This window comes from Bidens hawaiensis, unplaced genomic scaffold, assembly GCF_021521415.1.
Source record: "Bidens hawaiensis isolate Kalapana, Puna unplaced genomic scaffold, B.hawaiensis_p1.1 tig00014981_1, whole genome shotgun sequence".
NCBI classification, from domain to species: Eukaryota; Viridiplantae; Streptophyta; class Magnoliopsida; order Asterales; family Asteraceae; genus Bidens; species Bidens hawaiensis.
The window spans coordinates 558968-578219 of record NW_027492330.1 but is presented as its reverse complement, the minus strand read 5'-3'; the positions used below and the strand labels follow the sequence as shown (position 1 = coordinate 578219).

At 36.2% G+C, this 19252-nt stretch overlaps 1 protein-coding gene and 1 pseudogene across 2 annotated transcripts; both read right to left on the bottom strand.

The window, feature by feature from the left end:
- Positions 1-4035: 4035 nt before the first annotated feature.
- On the bottom strand, positions 4036-8660 carry LOC143548251 (2-alkenal reductase (NADP(+)-dependent)-like; annotated as a pseudogene). The gene is made up of 5 exons (XR_013137919.1): positions 8410-8660; positions 6601-6778; positions 5190-5356; positions 5021-5103; positions 4036-4414 (listed from the first exon to the last, which is right to left on the bottom strand). The product of XR_013137919.1 is annotated as a 2-alkenal reductase (NADP(+)-dependent)-like (transcript).
- Positions 8661-10285: 1625 nt separating this feature from the next.
- LOC143548252 (2-alkenal reductase (NADP(+)-dependent)-like) lies at positions 10286-14486 on the bottom strand. The gene is made up of 5 exons (XM_077039472.1): positions 14256-14486; positions 12683-12860; positions 11546-11712; positions 11349-11431; positions 10286-10715 (listed from the first exon to the last, which is right to left on the bottom strand). Exons 1-5 carry the CDS (start codon positions 14481-14483, stop codon positions 10337-10339), a joined length of 1035 nt encoding a protein of 344 aa, XP_076895587.1. The 5' UTR covers positions 14484-14486; the 3' UTR covers positions 10286-10336.
- Between the last annotated feature and the right edge of the window lie 4766 nt (positions 14487-19252).

Sequence of the window (19252 nt, the reverse complement as noted above, 5' to 3'; positions counted from 1 at the left end):
CTGTTGGGACAAAATGGGAGACTCAATTATTTCACTATAAATAAATAAATAAATACGCCAATCGTTAAATACCAAGTGGAGAGGTCCCATGGCCCGTACGCTCCCTCCATCCACTCACTATTCCATTTATCACATATTTATTGCTTCCAATCTCAACTTCCTTGTCAAGATCAAACCACATACTAATATCCGTGTTTATTGCGAAATATTAAATTAGAAATACTACCATAAACGAGTTGTGCCATAGAAAATAATCACGACAGACAAAGATAACGAATGATGACAAAAAGAGTTAGTTTTACACTTTTTTTACATGATCTATTTTCTAGATGGATTGAATTTAAACCGAAATCAAATATGGTTTTAAGTTTTCAACTAGATAGCTAGTGGAGTCACAGAGCGGCATAAATAGGTTGTTTCTTGTTAAGAGTCAGGTACAAGGGTAAATAACAAACCCGGCTATTTAATTAAATAACTAAGAATTAACTTAAACGTGCTACGCATAGAGCTCATACGTGCACAAGAACTAGCTCAATTATTCTTTTTAAGGTTTTATTAATTAATTTGCAACGATCACACCTTAAATATATGTATTTTTGAACGGTTAAAACACTAATGTGACACAAACTCACTCGATCACAACTTAAATATAGGATTGGTCGTTTGGTAAAAAAAATACTTGTAAACTTTTACAAAAGAAAAATAAAATAAAATAAAAATAAGGGCAATGCTTACCTATCAAATAAATACAGCTTTGCAAAATCAACATCCAAAAACCCTTAGTATTTACGTTAAATCTTTATAATAATAATAATAATAATAATAATAATAATAATAATAATAATAATAATAATAATAATTGATCTATTTTTGGGTTCCAGGTCAAGTTACCAAGTCATTAAGACAAACTCAATTATTTTCAGTATTAAATATATATTTTACAAGTGGAGGGCAGTGAAGGCCCCATCCACCAGTATATCTATCAACTACCTGGCACATATTTAAACATTTAGTGCTTCCAGTCACATTCACTTGACCTAGTCAAACTATACTTAACACACGTACATGCATACAACACATGGCCTAGCTTGCTTATGAGCTATGCAATTAATGCGGTAAAAATTCGATTAGCGGTCAAGGACGCTATTTGAGATATAGGTTATTGCAGTGGGATAGTGATGAGAAAGCGGTAATTTTAATATCATGCATCATATATATAATAATAGTAATATCAAAAGTAAAAAACACAAAAGTATCAATAATTGAAATATGATTCAATCATACGTAATGAAATATTCCTCCAAGTTCGCATCAACCAAGGAACCAACAAGACGAAAGAGCGAGAACATGACTTTTCTAGGGTTTGGATAAAAAAACTTGTTATAAACAAATAAAAGATCAAATTTGAAGTTTGAGCTATTTTGGCATTTTTTTATTTTAGTCTAAATATACCAACCTTGAAAATCGGTGCTATGACCGCTATCTAGGAATAAAAAAATCGGTCAACTAACGGCCAATAGCGTCACTAATAGCGGTTCCGCTATTTTGGACGGCTATTGGCAGTGCAATTTTACAAAGGTCCGCTAACCGCTATCCCGCCGATATTGACTGCATAGCTTATGAGCCTTCAACCCTTCATCATAATACAAAACATATGTAATTATGTACATATCTGTCGGCTCCCTTGAATTATAAAATGACTTTTTTTCTACAAGTGTGAGATACAGTCATGTATTTTAGAGTATATGTTGTGAAATGTGAATGCTCTAATACTTAATCAGTTAATCTATGAAGTGGTACACTAACTTTAAAAATACAGTTAATAACAAATTAATCGAGCAAATAAAAATGAGGTTTGTTAGTCTCGCTCATTTAAAATGCCCTAAATACGTATAAAACCTCATGTCTTGTGATCTATCAATTAGTGTGAACAATTTGATCCATGTAACCATCATGATATAATAAAGGGATTCGCCATCATTACAAAAATAAATTATAGTGTAAGAGACTAAAATATCTTTTAGTGACAAATTCAGAAATTCTTATTTCATGGAACATGAATTAAAGCGACAAAGTGGACCGATTAGTTGAAAATATAAGATCAATAACCTTCATATATTTTCTTGAATAACATAACCTATTAGACCTTGTTGGACCAAAAGATGACAATGTTTATGCTTTTCGCTATGTTTAATGGTCTTAAAACCAAGAAGTAAACTAAAGAAAACTTAACTATAATTACAAAAACAAACCAACGTTCAAATAAATAGATAAGCATAAAATAATTTGGGAGACCAGTACCTGGTGCCACTAACAAATTAAAATATAATACAACTTAAAAAGGCTTTTTTTTTCTTTTTTCTTTTCTTTAGTGGTGCCCCATGAATAAATGAAAAAAATTTCCATTACTTAAATCATTTTTTTTTCCTTAATGAAATGTCACTCATAACTGTACACATATGTTTATCACCTTAGATAATTTTACAATATCTTTGAAGGATAAAGTAATGAAGATCAACAACTAGACTGTTAATTAACTTACAAGGATTTGCATTTGTGGAATGAAATGACTCACATGCACTTAAATGATTTGAAACAAAAGATGTTGATCAAGATAGAGTTAATGAAATCCCACAACTCAATCTAGAGTTTCAAATCAACTATAACAAACTTCCCAAATTAGTAGACCTAACCTACCCATCTAATAAACAATGTTGATTGTTTTTAAGACGAAAGGTTCGATCACATGGTTACTGAAATGGTGTAAATACTCGCATGTGTGTTGATGATTAATAAAGCTTGCCTCCTCTCATGCGTACTAACAAAGCTTAACTATAAACATGTCACATGCGTGCATGCAAACCTTAACCACTCACATGTATGTTTCTCTGATGTGATGCTACGCGATGGAGAACACTGACAGATTCAGAAATTTTGGTTATGGAAACGAAAAATGAACCACGCCAAAGAAAAAAAATGATGATATATAATATTTCCTCCGACTCCTAATTAAAATGATAGAAAATAGCTACAATAACAAAAATAACCTAATCAGGCAAGTATAAAATTAAACATCAAAAAATAAAATAAAACATGGATAATTAAAATCTCAACAAAATTGTTATCAAATAAGTAATAAAATTAAGCATCAATAAGTAAAATAAAATATGCATTATTGATGTCTCAACTCTCAACTAACTAAATTGTTATTCACTTAGACCGCTCGTTGTGGAGCACCAAGCTAGGGAGGTGCCACCCACCCACCTCACCCACTAACAGGGCGTCAAACCATAACACCCCAACTATCATTCTGGCAACAAACATGTTTTTCCTCTCCAACGTCATCCCCTTAATGGCTTGTCTCCTTTTGGTGGATGGGGTCCACTTCAAACTCACCAATTATATGAAAAAAGTACACACATTTATTTATTTTTCTTCTTTTATTTAAAATATTAGTTAAATCACAACACGTTACTTTAGGATAGGCTAGTTAAAACTCCACTACCTATGTAGCAGTGACGTGATACTTAAAGTAGCATTTGTTAGTTAAACCACATCACACTACGTTAACCAAATATTTGTTTAGTGGAAATTATCATATAATGAGTTTAACTGGTTGAGTTATCTATAGGAATCAAACATTCAAACCACACATGCTAGTTTAAAAAAAAAGAAAAAAAAACTAGAAGCTGTTGGACTTTCAGCTTTAGCCCAAAATGCCCCTGCCTCTTCAAAACTTAGCCCAAAGAGCCCTCTGGCCTATCCAAACTCAGCCCAATTTGACATATGAACTCTTATCAATGTTAATCATTGTAGTCCATCTACTCAGTGAGCAAATGCTGATAACTTCCCAAACACTATATATAATATAAGAACATGCATTACACTATATGATAACTTCCCACACGCTATATTAAACCCATTACACACCCAATTATTTTCAGCACTTTGATTGCATACAATCCCATCATTCTTGTCCAGATCAAAACAAAAACACAAAAAGTCTACACAAGCTCATAAAACTTATGCATATGTCTATTCACGGGCCACAACCACCACTTGCTTCCCGATGTTTCTGCCAGAAAAGAGCCCAATCAAAGCCGCAGGTGCACTCTCAAGCCCTTCTGCAACATCTTCAACGTAACTAATCTTTCCTTGTTTGATAAAAGGCATAACCATTTCCAAATACTTTGGAAACATGTGAAAGTAATTGCCCGCAATGAACCCTTGCATGCGCAGACTTTTTGTTACTATGTGCGTTAGGTTGCGCACCCCCTCCCCTTGCTCTAGATTGTATTGTGAAATCATCCCGCAAGCTGCAATCCGACCATTAAATCTCATATTTGAGAGAACTGCCTCCAACATCTTTCCCCCAACGTTCTCAAAGTAAATATCGATTCCATCGGGAAAGTACCTGACACATTAAATAAAAAGATCATCTCAAAAATCCAATCTAAGATCATATAACTAAAAGTTTGTGCCAAGCTGAACTTAAACAAGCTCAAGCTTATATTGAAACTCATTTAATAAAAAGCTCGAGCTAAATTATGAGCTTGACTAGGCTTGCAAGCCTATACTTGGTATATTATTTAATATATTTACATAATAACTATTTTTATATAAATAAAATAATATATATTATGTTATATATAAAATTAAAATTATAAATATACATAAAAGTAATTATAAAAATTAAATAAATAATAAGTGAGCCGATGATCGAGGTTGGGCTTGGCACGTTTACAGTACCTACACTAACAACGGTCCCTCTTTATCTTGGTTAGAGGCGTCAAATTAGCATGGGTCATTTTTATAACAGGTCAAAACGGACCATGTTTGTTGAGTTGACCGAACCACATTTTGTTCATAACTGTTGCAAAGATTTTATTAATGAATTTTGTGTTTGATATGAATACAATAAATGTATTACAATTTATGGGCCACTCTAAATTTTGGTTGTTTTCTTTTTAACTATTGTTAATTAATATAATCTTGAGTGACAACTACGCATCAGGCTAACCTCTTTAGAGCTGCATCTAGATCTTGCTCTTCATTGTAGTTAAACGCCTCAACATATCCAAATTTATTCTTTAACAGATCAACCTTTAGTGACAAAATACATACAAAAAATTATTTACATAAGTATAAACTAAAATCATCAAAATGGCAAAAGTTTAAAGTGCGCTGACCTTTTCTTTTGAACCAGCACTTCCAACAACATAACATCCTGACAACTTTGCAAACTGACCAACAAGCTGACCAACTGCACCCGAAGCTGCTGAAACGAAGACATACTCTCCTTTCTTTGGAGCACAAATCTCATAAAAACCGGCATAAGCGGTCATACCGGGCATACCTAGAAACAACCAAAGATAGAAAAATCTGGAGGAGATGCTCATGTTCATTCGTTTAACTTCAACCAAACAAACAATCGAACACAAGCAATTAAAGGAACCACGCTTTCTTGTTCATGTTCTCTGTTAAGAAAATGAACATGTTTATGTTCGTTCGTTAACAGTATACATGAACGGTTTATGAACATAAACGAACGAACATAACCGGACACAGATGAATATAACTGAGCTAAAACTAGTTAAAAGTAATGTGAATAACAATTTGTTAACCTAAAAAGTTATTAAAATTATACTAAGTTGTAATGGGCCAGAAAAATTTAATTGAATATATTAACGAATGTGATTGAACAAACATAATCATACGTGAACTAATGAACATAAATGAACATAAACGAAAAAAATGAATCAATGTAAATGAACATTCATGAACATAAATGAATGAACACGACATATGTTCAATTACTCACATTCGTTCATTTAGCTAATGAACAAAATGCTTTGATTAAATAAATGAACTTCCCAACAAAAAATTCACAAACTGTTCACTGTGTCCAGTTCGTTTACAGGCCTAGCCATAGAGGTGGCAAATTGGGCCTAGGGGTTGGATTAACCTGAAGCACCATTTGTCCAATACTTTCATAAATACTTCGTGTCAGATATAATTAAAACTATGTTATTTCAGATATCATCTAACCATTTAAATAAAATAATTTAAGAGATTGCATGCATTAATACACTTTGTGTGACTCAGACTAGTTTGACATGTACATTTTACCCTTTTTTTTCATTTTTTCTCCTTTTCTTTTTTCATTTTTGCGCATTTGACACGCTAACATAACTCAAATCAGACCATTTTAAGTAAAAGGCATGACACAATATTTGATAGTTAACATGTTTGAGGATATTAATCAATTAGGCTCATCCTTCTCATTCGTAAGATGCATTTATAATTACAACATTAACCTTAACTACTTCAAGCTACACAGTAATTCCATAAATTGATACAAAGTATTCCTAGTGTAATATATACAATATATGGCATATTAACTACTTTGATTTAATTTAAATTTCTAAAACTGATAATCAATTATCCGAAAGCCGGAGACAATAGTTATTGCGTTAGATGCCATAAGCTAGAACATCCTTTAAGTATTCCTAATCCATACAACATTTGACATAATAACTGTTTATACGCGCACGCACATAAACATATCAAAACCAAAATCAATTTAAACAGAAAACATACCAAGAATTCCTGTATAATAAGATAGAGGCACATAAGTATTCTCAATCTTGAATAGAGACTCGGGTGCCTTGATAATGCTGTATTCCTCCCATCTAGTCATTCCCCAAACCAGGTCACCTTTTTTGAAGTTCGAACGTCCAGAATCAATAACTTTAGCTACTCCAAATCCCTCTATAGGCTGCAAGATTACATCAAAACACAAGCTCAAATTGCACATTATATTTTGAGTTCTATTTCCAAAGTACGAGCTCGGATCATTTCTTATTCATTAACTAATTTATATGCATCTATAATTATTTTTATATATTATAAATTTATAATTATAATTTTAGATGCAATATCATACATATTATTTAGTTACTTTTATCATTATTTTGTATATAATAGTTCTTTTCATGCAATTATGTAAATATATATTTGAAACATTAATAAAAACAATAAATACTGGCCTTGTTTAGGCTCGTGAGGGGGGCGGGGCGTCTATGGGCATGTTTGAGGTGTGTAGTCGCACATGGCCAGTAACCCGAGGGGCCCATAATTTTCAAAAATTTATACATATTATGTAATTTTCTTTTTAAACAAAAGCCCAACAAAAACTAATTTTAAATGAAAGGTCAAAAGCCCATTGTCCATACTATTATTTAAAAAGATCCAACCAAAATAGTATAAAATATGAAGGAAAACTTAACGGATTGGCCTTGATAGTTATCTAGAACGAGATATTAAAGAGTATAAATATGAAAAGTTGATTGCTACGAAAAAAAGGCAAATTGGATTTTAATAATTCCATCTTTTTGCAGTTGGCCGATAATAATATCACATTCGAAAAAATCTGCCACTTGTCCAACCTTTCACACTAATTGTTTTCATCGGACCTCCGTTTAGAAAAACTTAACCCCGTTAAGTATTTTCCAAATTTTAAACTGATGTTTTAGGGATTTTGATCGGAACGAGGATGCGAATCAATTGATGTAAAAGTTACCTCGAAGTGGTGCTTGTTTAAACTTTCAATTATCAAAAATCAAGTCGTTTGGAGCACCGCTTCGATGTAAGTTTTACATCAATCGATTCGTATCATCTTTCTTATCAAAACCCTAAACATCCGTTTGAAATTCGAAAAAAAAATTGTTAATGAAGGTCCAATGAAAACAACTAGTGTGAAAGGTAAAGTGAGACTATTATTGGCCATCTGCAACAAGGCGAGATTATTAAAATTCAATTTACCAAATTGAAAAAGAGAAAAAAAAAGAGTATTATTTCTAGGCTCGAACTAGTTTAAGCTTGGGTGAAGACTTTAGCAACTCTAATTGTCTATAAACGTGTCATGTCCTTAATAAATACACAAAATTCGAAAACTAATATCGTTAAATAAACTAAATTGTTGAACATATCGATAAAACGCCCTGCTTGCGGTGCGCGCATATAATGTATATATGTGTGAACCCTCGGGTGGGCAAAAGTAAAATTGCACTAATTTTGATGTTATTTTACTAATCTCGTGAAAATAACGTTAAAAGTGGCGGAAGGTTAATCATGCATCATGTGGTGGCGTTGATAGCCGAAAGACAAGGGCACATGCACCAATCAGCCGGTGTCCCGATGATTGAGTGCTATGTGCCTTGTGTCCAAGGCTTGATGCAAAACTACTATCGAGCCGGGGTCTCACCGGAAGCAGCCTCTCTGTCCCTATGGGATAGAGGTAAGGCTGTCTACATCTTACCCACCTCAGACCCTACCATAGCATTGCTATTGGTGGGATATACTGAGTACGATGATGATGATGATATCGATAAATATAAAGTTACCTACCGAACCAGGGGTGAAGGAATGGAATTAACGTAACTTCCTTGAGAGTTGCTCATTCTGCCACGCATGTACGGATCACATGAGAGATAAAGGTTCTTCACGAGAACGGCGTTGGAACCTTCTGGAAGGTTGAGGTTAATGGTGTTGGAAGTAACGAGGAGCATGTCGGATTCCTTGGGGAACCCATTTACGTAGTTCTTCAACACGATCTGTTTGTTCTTCACTTGTGCCATTTAATTGTTTTGTTTGTTTGTTTGTGTTGTTCTGTTCTTGAGTAGAATATTATAGAGTGATGAAGAAAGAGCACTAGTGCGAATATGTGAAAGTGGGGAAGCAACTCTCCACTAATCAAGGGGTGTTTGGCCTACTTTTTTTAAGGCTTGCAACTCTTTTAGTTTTTCTTTTGCCGAATAAGCTTAATTTGGTGTTTGTTTTAGCTTTTTAAGTTTATGTTTATAAATTAATTTGAAGAAGCTTATTTGAAAATGATTTTTTAGCTTATTTGAATAAACTTATATGTTTAAGGGTGTAAATTACTCATTTGTCCTCAGATGGTGATGGATTAATAATTATTGAAGCAACTTATTACTAACAAACTAAACAATGGTGGATTTAACAACTTATTATCAACTTATAAAATATAAGCTAATCCAAACACTTAAAAAGAGCTTATCAAATAATAGAAAATAAGATATAAGCTACTTTAAAATATAAGCATAAGCCAAAAAATAAAAGTTATACCCCCTAAGAGTACGCGTAAAAGAGCATCAAACTAGTCATAATATGCTTCTATATTTTAATTAAATAATATTTTTTTATACCTTTAAAATCTAATATACTTATTAGGTTTTAGCTCAATAGGTTTAGTGTCTCCAGCGAATGAGGCTTCATACGCCATCCTATGACCCCTCATACCTTCATACGTTAACATTTCCAGTGTATCAGCTCTTATCTAACACCCTGTATGCCAACTACATAGATGTATGAGTTATCAAAGCTGACGTATAGCTTCACACGCTTAGACACTAAGCGTATGAATCTATAGTCTCTACATGAATTATATTCAACCCCTCAAGTATTTAATCTAGACCATATTAGTACAAAGTACAATACATGGATAAAGCATTGTATTAGCAAACCCTCTCAAGTGTTTCTTCAAATTTCAGCATGAGTAGTAAATTTTTCTCTATTCTCCATTTAGAACCACACTTTAAAAAAAGAACCCTCACATAATTTAGAGAGAGAAGCTGTTAAGAATGCTGTACCTGCTAAATATATCACTTAAAAAAATGCATTTTCAGTTGGAAATATTAATCTTTAAAAGGGTATGCGAAAAACTGATTTTAGTTTCATTTGAAAGAGAAGAAAGTAGTGAAAATAATATTTACATTAAATTGAGGGAAATCAACACGAAATCGTGGTTGATCGTTTATATTTTAAGTGGCAACGAAAGTGTCACAAATATATGTCAACATATTGTTAATCTCGGCTGCCAACTCTGACGACTTCTCTGGTAAAAATAACAAAACCAATATCAAATTAGTGAGTATGAAACACTAGTTTTTACCTTCTACATTAACTTTTTTTATAACAGCGACTTTCATGAGTTTAGGCTACCGCACCCTCCAAAGTTGGAGCCGCGACGCCCCACTCTGGCTAGACTATGTTATCTTAACCGGGCCCATGCTGGCTTCAAAGTTTGGCTTGGGTGTTCCCCCTGAAAACCATACCGCCGGTTGCCGCTTGACAGTCGTTGTGTCACCACAAGAGCAGAACTCTCTGGCGTAACACATGATGAAAGTTTGATACAGTACTTAAGAGTCTTAAGTTTACAAATAATGTTTTATTCAGGTCAACCCGACTCATTATTGATACAAAAATACAAACTGTCCACACATGTTCATAACACAGATGCGTACAAAATGTCGAATCATTCACGGGCCACAACCACCACTTGCTTCCCGACGTTTCTGCCAGAAAAGAGCCCGATCAAAGCCGCGGGTGCACTCTCGAGCCCTTCAGCAACATCTTCAATGTAACTAATCTTTCCTTGTTTGATCAAAGGCATAACCATTTCCAAATACTTTGGAAACATGTGAAAGTAATTGCCCGCAATGAACCCTTGCATGCGCAGACTTTTTGTTACTATGTGCGTTAGGTTGCGCACCCCCTCCCCTTGCTCTAGATTGTATTGTGATATCATCCCGCAAGCTGAAATCCGACCATTAAATTTCATATTTGAGAGTACTGCCTCCAACATTTTTCCCCCAACGTTCTCAAAGTAAATATCGATCCCATCGGGAAAGTACCTGCCACGTATTAAGGGCAAAATAGTCATTCAATAAATGCATATATTATGTTTGAATCAAGTCGAGTCTAAACATATTGGAGCTCATTTAATAAACTAGCTTGAGCTCGCGCCTCAGCTTGACTAGGCTTGCAAGCCTATTATTTTTCTAACTTTTATTTAATATATTTATATAAAAATTATTGTTATATATAAAACTATGATAAAAACAGAATAATATATATAATTTTATACATAAAATTACATTAATAATGTATATAAAAATAGTTATAAAAATTTAATAAATAATAAACGAGCCAGCTCGAGCTTTGGAAATGGATCTATAAACGAGCCAAGCTCGAGCTTGGGCTCGGCTCTGCTCTGCTCGGTTCGTTACACCCCTACTAATAAGGGTCCCTCTTTATGTTGCTTAGAGGTGCCAAATTAGAATGGGTCAAAATGGATAGTGTTTGTTGAGTTGGCCCGGAACACATTTTGTCCATAACTTTTTTAAAGATCTTTTTATGAATATTTAGTGTCAGATACGAATACAATAATTATATTATTTCAATGGGCCATTCTAAGGTTTGGCTGTTTTCTTTTTAACTGTTGATTATTAATTTAATCTCGAGTGACAACTATGTTTAAGGCTAACCTCTTTAGAGCCGCATCTAGATCTTGTTCTTCCTTATAGTTAAACGCCTCATCATATCCAAATTTATTCTTCAGCAAATCAACCTTTAGTGATGAAATACATACAAAAATGGTTTAGATAAAAAAATAATAAAAATCATCAAATTTGTGTAGCGAGGAATTAGTAGAAACTATGGTAAACGTTTAAAACACGCAGACCTTTTCTTTTGAACCAGCACTTCCAACAACATAGCATCCTGACAACTTTGCAAACTGACCAACGAGTTGACCAACTGCTCCCGAAGCTGCTGAAACGAATACATACTCTCCTTTCTTTGGAGCACAAATTTCATAGAAACCAATATAAGCAGTCATACCAGGCATACCTAAATAACGACCCAAAGATAAAAATCATGAGGTACTGAAAGTAGAGCCGTAGAGGTGGCAAATTGGGCTAACGGGCCGGGTTGACCTGAAGCACTATTTGTCCAATGGTTTTTATAAATCATTAATGTGAGACTTGATTACAAAGACTGTTATTTCATTTGTAATCTAAACTTGAAATAACATAATTAGGAGATTGTATGCATTAAAAGCACACTTTGTGCGACTTTTGACTTGTATTTTTTCTTCATTTTACCGGTTTGGCATGTTAAGAGAAAACTCACCAAAATCAGACCCATTTTAAGTAAAAGGTAAGACACATGAAGAATCCTCTTAATTTTGTCTAATTACTGTTGCACCTAGGAGGTGTAAACGAGTCGAGCGAGCCGGAGCTCGATTAGGCTCAAGCTCAACTTGTTTAACTTACGGGGGCTCGAGCTTTTGGTTCAAGCTTGGCTCATTAAACATTAATTTATATGCATTAATAGATTTATTTTGTATTTTGTTTATTATAAATCATATATATTTATGTATTTGTGATTTTAATTTTTATGTATAACATAATATATTATTTAGTTATTATATTATCATTATTTTTTATAGAATAATTATTATTATGTAAATATATGTTTAATATATTAAATAAATAATAGGCATGTTTAGGCTCGCGAGCCAGATTCAGTCTATAAGTGAGGCTCAGGCTCGAGCTCAATTCGAGCTTTTAACGAGCCTATCTGGAGTTGCTTACGACTTATGAGTGGCTTGGCATGTTTACAACCTTAAGTGTGCACTTGTCATGAAGGTTAACGGTTTGGGGAATACATTATTAGATATAATAAGTACTAAGTTGGCTTTACTTACATGTCTAAATATGAAATCAGATAACGTCAGATACAATAATTATTGTGTTGGATGCCATAAGCTAGACCATCCAGACTCTGCATAAAATCATTTTAAAAACAGAAAGCATACCAAGAATTCCTGTATAATAAGATAGAGGCACATCAGTATCCTCAATCTTGAATATAGATTCGGGTGATTTTATAATGCTGTATTCCTCCCATCTGGTCATTCCCCAAACCAGGTCACCTTTCTTAAAGTTCGAATGTCCAGAATCAATAACTTTAGCTACTCCAAATCCCTCTATAGGCTGCAAAATGGTAAAACTTACATAAAAACACAAGCTGAAACTGCACATTAGGTTCTTTAATAATGTTTCAAATAACACCAAGTGGATGAATCATCTTATAAAAGCAAGCCAAGTCAAGCTCTATTTCCAAAGCATGAGCTCGGGTCATTTGTTATTCATCAACTAATTTATATGCACTTATGATTATATTTATATATTATAATTTTAATTTTTCATATATAATATAATGTGATGTATTTTAGATAGTTATTTTTATCATAATTTTGTATAAAATAGTTATGATTATGTAAATATACATTTAAAGTGTGCACTGAAAACCAACACGTGTTATTCCTTTTGCATTTGATACTTTTGGGTTCCTTGTGACTAAGGTTGTGGAGCTACTTAGTCACGCTCGATGGGTTATGCGTAGTAATATTATGACTCCAAAATCAATCAATGTAGTTTATCAAAAAGAGTTGGTTTTACAACCCAAAAGGGGCTAGCGGTAGGGCTGTAAACAAACCGAACCGGACGAGACCTTGTTCATGTACGTCCGTTAACCCTTTCTCGGACAAACAGACGGTTCATGATCACTCTACCAAACGAAAATTCATGTCTGTGTTCCTTCATTGAGGAATTGAGCGTGTTCATGTCCGTTCGTTAATATTGTAAACGCACGCTAATGAACACATGAACAAGCGAACACTGATGGACACTAATCGACAAACAAACACTAACTGACACTAAAGGACACTAATGGACAAAGACACTAATGGGCAAATGAACATAAACGGCCATAACTAGCAAACAAATAGAAAACGACACTAGCGAACACAAACGATTACATATTAATTCAAGAATATTAGAATAATAATCATAAATGCACACAAATCAGGGCCAGCCCAAAAGGGGGAGCTGGGTGGTCGATGGCCACAGGCCCGACACCCCGCTAGGCCGATTTTTTTTTTAAGTTATATGTATTTTTATTAAAATAATATTCATATTTAATGTTTAAACTCAATTACATAACCGCTAGCTTGGTCTAGTGGCAAAGTGTATTACTCTGAACCAGAAGGTTATAGGTTTTAGCCTAATTTGACATGTTTAATACTATTTTTATATAAAAGTTTTGTAAACAACCTAAATTATAACACGTAAGCCCATATCAAAATTAAATTGTTTAAAACAAACAAAATACCCTTTTTAATTAAGGTCCAAATTTCTCGGAGCCGGCCCCAACACAAATTCAACCACAAATCCGGACGGACATAAAAGAACCTAATCAAAATCAATATGCACTCATTTTTACACTTTAAATAAATATAGAAAATTATGATGTTCCTACTATGATTCGAAATTCGATCGTAACCCAAAGAATAATCGTTTAATTATTGAAAATATGAAGTCACTGACCGAACCAGGGGTGAAGGAATCGATGTAACGTCCTTGAGAGTTGCTCATTCTGCCACGCATGTACGGATCACATGACAGATAAAGATTCTTCACCAGAACGGCGTTGGAATCTTCTGGAAGCTTGAGGTTGTTGATGGTGTCGGAAGTAAGGAGGAGCATGTCGGATTCCTTGGGGAACCCATTTACGTAGTCCTTCAACACGATCTGCTTGTTCTTCACTTGTGCCATTGATTGATTGTGAAAGTGTTCTTGGATAGAAAGATGAACACCAGGAACGAGGTTTTTTAAGTACACAGTTGGCACACGACCAACTACTGTGTATTTGTCGAAAGTAACCAACTACTTTTGTTCTTTTAGTGGCCAAATTTTATAATACAAAAACAAAGGACGACTCAATACCTTTTCTTTAGACAGAATTACAAATTTTGTCCTTTAAAATAAGACGAATTACGGTTCGTGTCCTTTTCTTAGTTTCTTTGCAGGCGGTGTACTTTAAACTTTTTTTTCCTACAAGTTATGTCCTTTACGCTAACTGGGTTAGAAAAACTCTGTTAAATCCCATCACGTGAGAAGCATGTGAGGGTAGTTTTGTCTTTTTGCCTACCCTTCTTCTTCTTCTTCTTCTTCTGTATCTATTAACACACAGATCCGGTAACAATTACGGTATTCCCATGACCTCCACTCTTTATCCCCATCTCTTTCTCTCATCTCTCTCTCTCCTAGCCACCATGACCTCCACCTGCCACCGTTACTAACACCACCACCATCAGGGCAGCCACAAAACCACAAAACCTAATTAACCTACAACAACAATTCAACATAATCGAAGCAGCCACTTGCACACCACACCACCAAACTGTAACACCCCGACCAAAGGCGGATTATACATCGGGGCGCCACATATTGTTTCATTACTCGTGACACTATTGGGTGTCAATATTTAATAAATACATTCATTCGCGCACGCGCAGAGTAAACACAAGATAACATAATCATCATAAATCAATATATTATAAATCATAATATTCGAACAGCAATAACTTGTCTTGATACATTTTAATCTAGGTCCAAAATAAAGAAAACTTCCTAGGTTATCTCGAGCTCCAAAACAGCTACTGCAAACCTGAACATGTGTTAAAATAAAACGTCAAACACTTGCGTGTTGGTGAGAAATCAAGTTTAATAGTTAATACATAGATAACAATAAATCTGCGCGCAACATGTGTAGGTCTGGTTTTCAACAAGGGTGTAATCTGATCGGGACCAACTCTAAGATTCATAGACTGCCAGTGCTCACAATTGAGCTCACAAACAAGACAAACTGTGCATGTGCAAACAAAAGAGAAAATCATAAACGATAGTTCTCCCGTGTTCATCTAATGGTACCATGAAAACTGCGGAATAGACCGACAAGACGGTTAATGATCCACACATACAAATAAACAGCCAAGTCTACGTCCTCAACACATGGGATACTGCGCGACTAAAGTTCATAAACAGTTTAAGACTAAGTTTGTATGAACACATGAACATCCCAAAACATTAAAAATAAAAAGGGATTAGGTACGAGATTACTCACTTGATAAACGATGTGAGGATAGGTAAAGCAAGAACCAAACAAGCAAAGTTAACCTATAATTAAAGATTATTGTTTTAATGATTTGTTTTAATGTCTTGATTACAAGTTAGCATAATTAATAAGTAAATTATTATATAATATATATTACCGGAAAAGCAGGGTAGAACAGGGAAGGAGACGAAGGAGACGGCAGAGGAAGAACAACGGCAAGGAGAAGATTTAAATTAAGTGTTTGTGTGTGATGTGTTAAGAAAATAACATTATTATTTATAAGGAAACCCTAGGGAACACAATCCCTAGAAAAGGGGAAAAGATCTCCAAAAAGTAAAAGATTCCAAAAGCAAAAGATATCAAAAGATATGGCAGCTGCAGGGGACAAGGGAAAAGCTGACAGGAACAGTAAAAAGGCATGGGCGGTTCAGATAAAGGTACTGGTCAAGCATGGAAAAAGCAGATCTCCAAAAGATAATGTCAGTCACTTTTTCTGCCAACCAATGGGGTTGGTGCGCATGCTGCGCCGAAAGTAACTTTTCAGACATAAGACAGGTTAGGTCAACAGCACAGAAGATAAGACATCACAAAAGCAAACGGCTAGATTAAACAGGAGAAAAGACTCAAGGGTTAAACGCGAGAAGGCATCGAGCGCGAAGGCAAAAGTGCGCGAGCGCGAAGGCAGACAGAACCAACCTTAACGCGTCGCGGGAAGAATTATATTTCTAAGCGCGCCGCGGGAAGAACTTCAATTCTAAGCGCGTCGCGAGAACTATATTCCTTAGCGCGTCGCGGGAAGAACAGTATCCATAGCGCGCCGCGGGAAGAACTAAAATCCTTAGCGCGCTGCGGGGACAGTTCGTCTCGCGTATCGCAGTAACAGGTGGTCTTCACGCAGGCTTCCTTGTAAAGAGTCTGGCGCGTGGAGCTGCGCAGACATCCTTAGGCGGGAAGGAACAAAGGACAGAGGTTCAAGGTTTAAGGGCGGGACGGCGACAAGAGGGAAAAGAAGGCGGAAAGAGAGAAGAGAGACGGGACGGCGGGAAGGAAAAGAGAGAGAGGCGGGAAGGAAAATATATATTATTATTAAAAGTAAAATATAAGTAAAAATAAATATTAAATCATAAAAGAAAGAGATCGGACCAGAGAAACGGGTACCTGGGTCGGGTCGGATCGGGGCAGATGTCACAGTCTCCCCTACTTTAAGAAATTTCGTCTCGAAATTTATCTCGAAGTAGGTTGCGCAGAGAACAGGTGCGGGTACTTGATCTTCATTTGATCTTCCCTTTCCCATGTAAACTCGGCTCCGCGCTTGGACTCCCATCGAACTTTAACAATAGGGATACGACTGCGCTTGGTTTGCTTTACCTCGCGATCCAAAATCTCAACAGGCTTCTCAACGAAATGCATGGATTCATCAACTTGAACTTCATCAAGTGGTATGTGAAGGTTCTCGTCAGCTAAACATTTCTTGAGATTGGATACATGGAACGTTGGATGCACATTACTGAGCGCGGGCGGTAGGTCAAGTCTGTAGGCAACTTTTCCTACACGCGCGAGAATCTTAAATGGACCAACATAACGAGGAGCAAGCTTACCCTTCTTCCCAAAGCGGACAACACCCTTCCAGGGCGACACTTTGAGGAGAACAAGATCACCAACTTGAAATTCGAGAGGCTTTCGCCTACGATCTGCGTAACTCTTCTGTCGGCTTCTGGCAGTCAGCAGATGATCACGGATCTTGGCGATTTTATCGGTTGTCTCTTGAACAAGTTCGGGTCCTGTGATTTGAGTTTCACCCACTTCGCTCCAACAGATCGGGGAGCGGCACTTACGACCGTAAAGTGCTTCAAATGGGGCCATACCGATACTGGAATGATAGCTGTTATTATAAGAGAACTCGATCAAAGGCAGGTGCGAATCCCAATTACCTCCAAAATCAAGAACACTAGATCGGAGCATATCCTCAAGAGTTTGAATAGTTCGCTCAGACTGTCCGTCAGTCTGAGGATGATATGCAGTACTCATGTCCAAGCGAGTTCCTAACGCAGATTGGAGAGATTTCCAAAAGCGGGATATAAAACGGCCATCGCGATCGGATATGATGCTCAAAGGAGTACCATGGCGGCAGACAATTTCCTTGACATAAAGCTGCGCGAGTTGCTCAACACGGTAGTTTTCACGAATGGGCAGAAAGTAAGCAGACTTAGTCAAACGATCCACTATTACCCAAATGCTATCATGTTTGCTTTCTGTCAAAGGTAACTTGGTAATAAAGTCCATCGCTACACATTCCCATTTCCATGTAGGAATTTCTGGTTGTTCGAGCAAACCCGATGGGCGTTGGTGTTCAGCTTTCACTTTAGAACAAGTCAGGCATCTGGCTACGAACACAGCAATATCCTTTTTCATACCTGGCCACCAATAAGTGATGTGCAAATCCTTGTACATCTTATCAGCGCCGGGATGAATAGAATATCGAGATTTGTGCGCTTCACTCAGGATATCAGCGCGAAGATTCTCATCAAAGGGAATCCAGATGCGATTGAGATAACAAAGAATTCCACCCAGATTAGGGACAAAATGCGCTTCCGCGCCACACGCTAACTCGGCGCGAAGGTTACCATTACTGATGGATGCGCGCTGCGCGTCACGAATGCGTGATTCAAGATTGCTCTGAATCGGCGCAAAGTGAAGCTGCGTGCGCGGCAAGATACAGTTAAGCTGGCAGGGTTTTCGGCTGAGCGCATCGGCTACCACATTAGCCTTACCAGGATGATACCGGATCTCACAATCGTAATCGCTGATGAGTTCGTTCCATCGGCGTTGCCTCATGTTGAGTTCCTTTTGATCAAAGATATGCTGAAGGCTTTTATGGTCAGTGTAGAGGATGCACTTAGTACCATAAAGGTAGTGTCTCCAGATCTTCAAGGCAAAAACAACTGCACCAAGTTCGAGATCGTGAGTTGTATAATTCTTTTCATGAACCTTAAGTTGCCTTGATGCGTAAGCGATAACCTTGCCTCGTTGCATAAGAACACAACCGAGACCTTGGTTGGAGGCATCGCAGTATACGACAAAATCATCATTACCCTCAGGTAGCGCAAGAACAGGAGCTTCACACAACAATCGCTTGAGCGATAGAAAGGCTTCTTCTTGCTTCGAGCCCCAAATATACGGTTTACCTTTGTGCGTTAGAGCTGTTAAAGGCAAAGCGATCTTCGAGAAGTTCGAAATGAAGCGCCGGTAATAACCAGCTAAGCCCAGAAAGGAACGGATCTCGGTAGGAGTGGATGGCGTAATCCAGTTCTTAATTGCTTCAATTTTGGATGGGTCGACATGAATACCCATCTTGTTCACAACATGGCCAAGAAACTGTACTTCATCCGACCAAAATTCACACTTGGAGAGCTTGGCAAAGAGCTGC

Bases quoted from the DNA above. Each gene is read 5' to 3' on its own strand.
- LOC143548252 (XM_077039472.1), bottom strand. From the start codon at position 14,483: ATGGCACAAGTGAAGAACAAGCAGATCGTGTTGAAGGACTACGTAAAT. The intron at 12,861-14,255 runs GTCAGTGACTTC...ACCATTTTGCAG, and splicing joins ATTCCTTCACCCCTGGTTCG to CCTATAGAGGGATTTGGAGT. The intron at 10,716-11,348 runs GTTAGCCTTAAA...AATACGTGGCAG, and splicing joins CTAGATGCGGCTCTAAAGAG to GTACTTTCCCGATGGGATCG.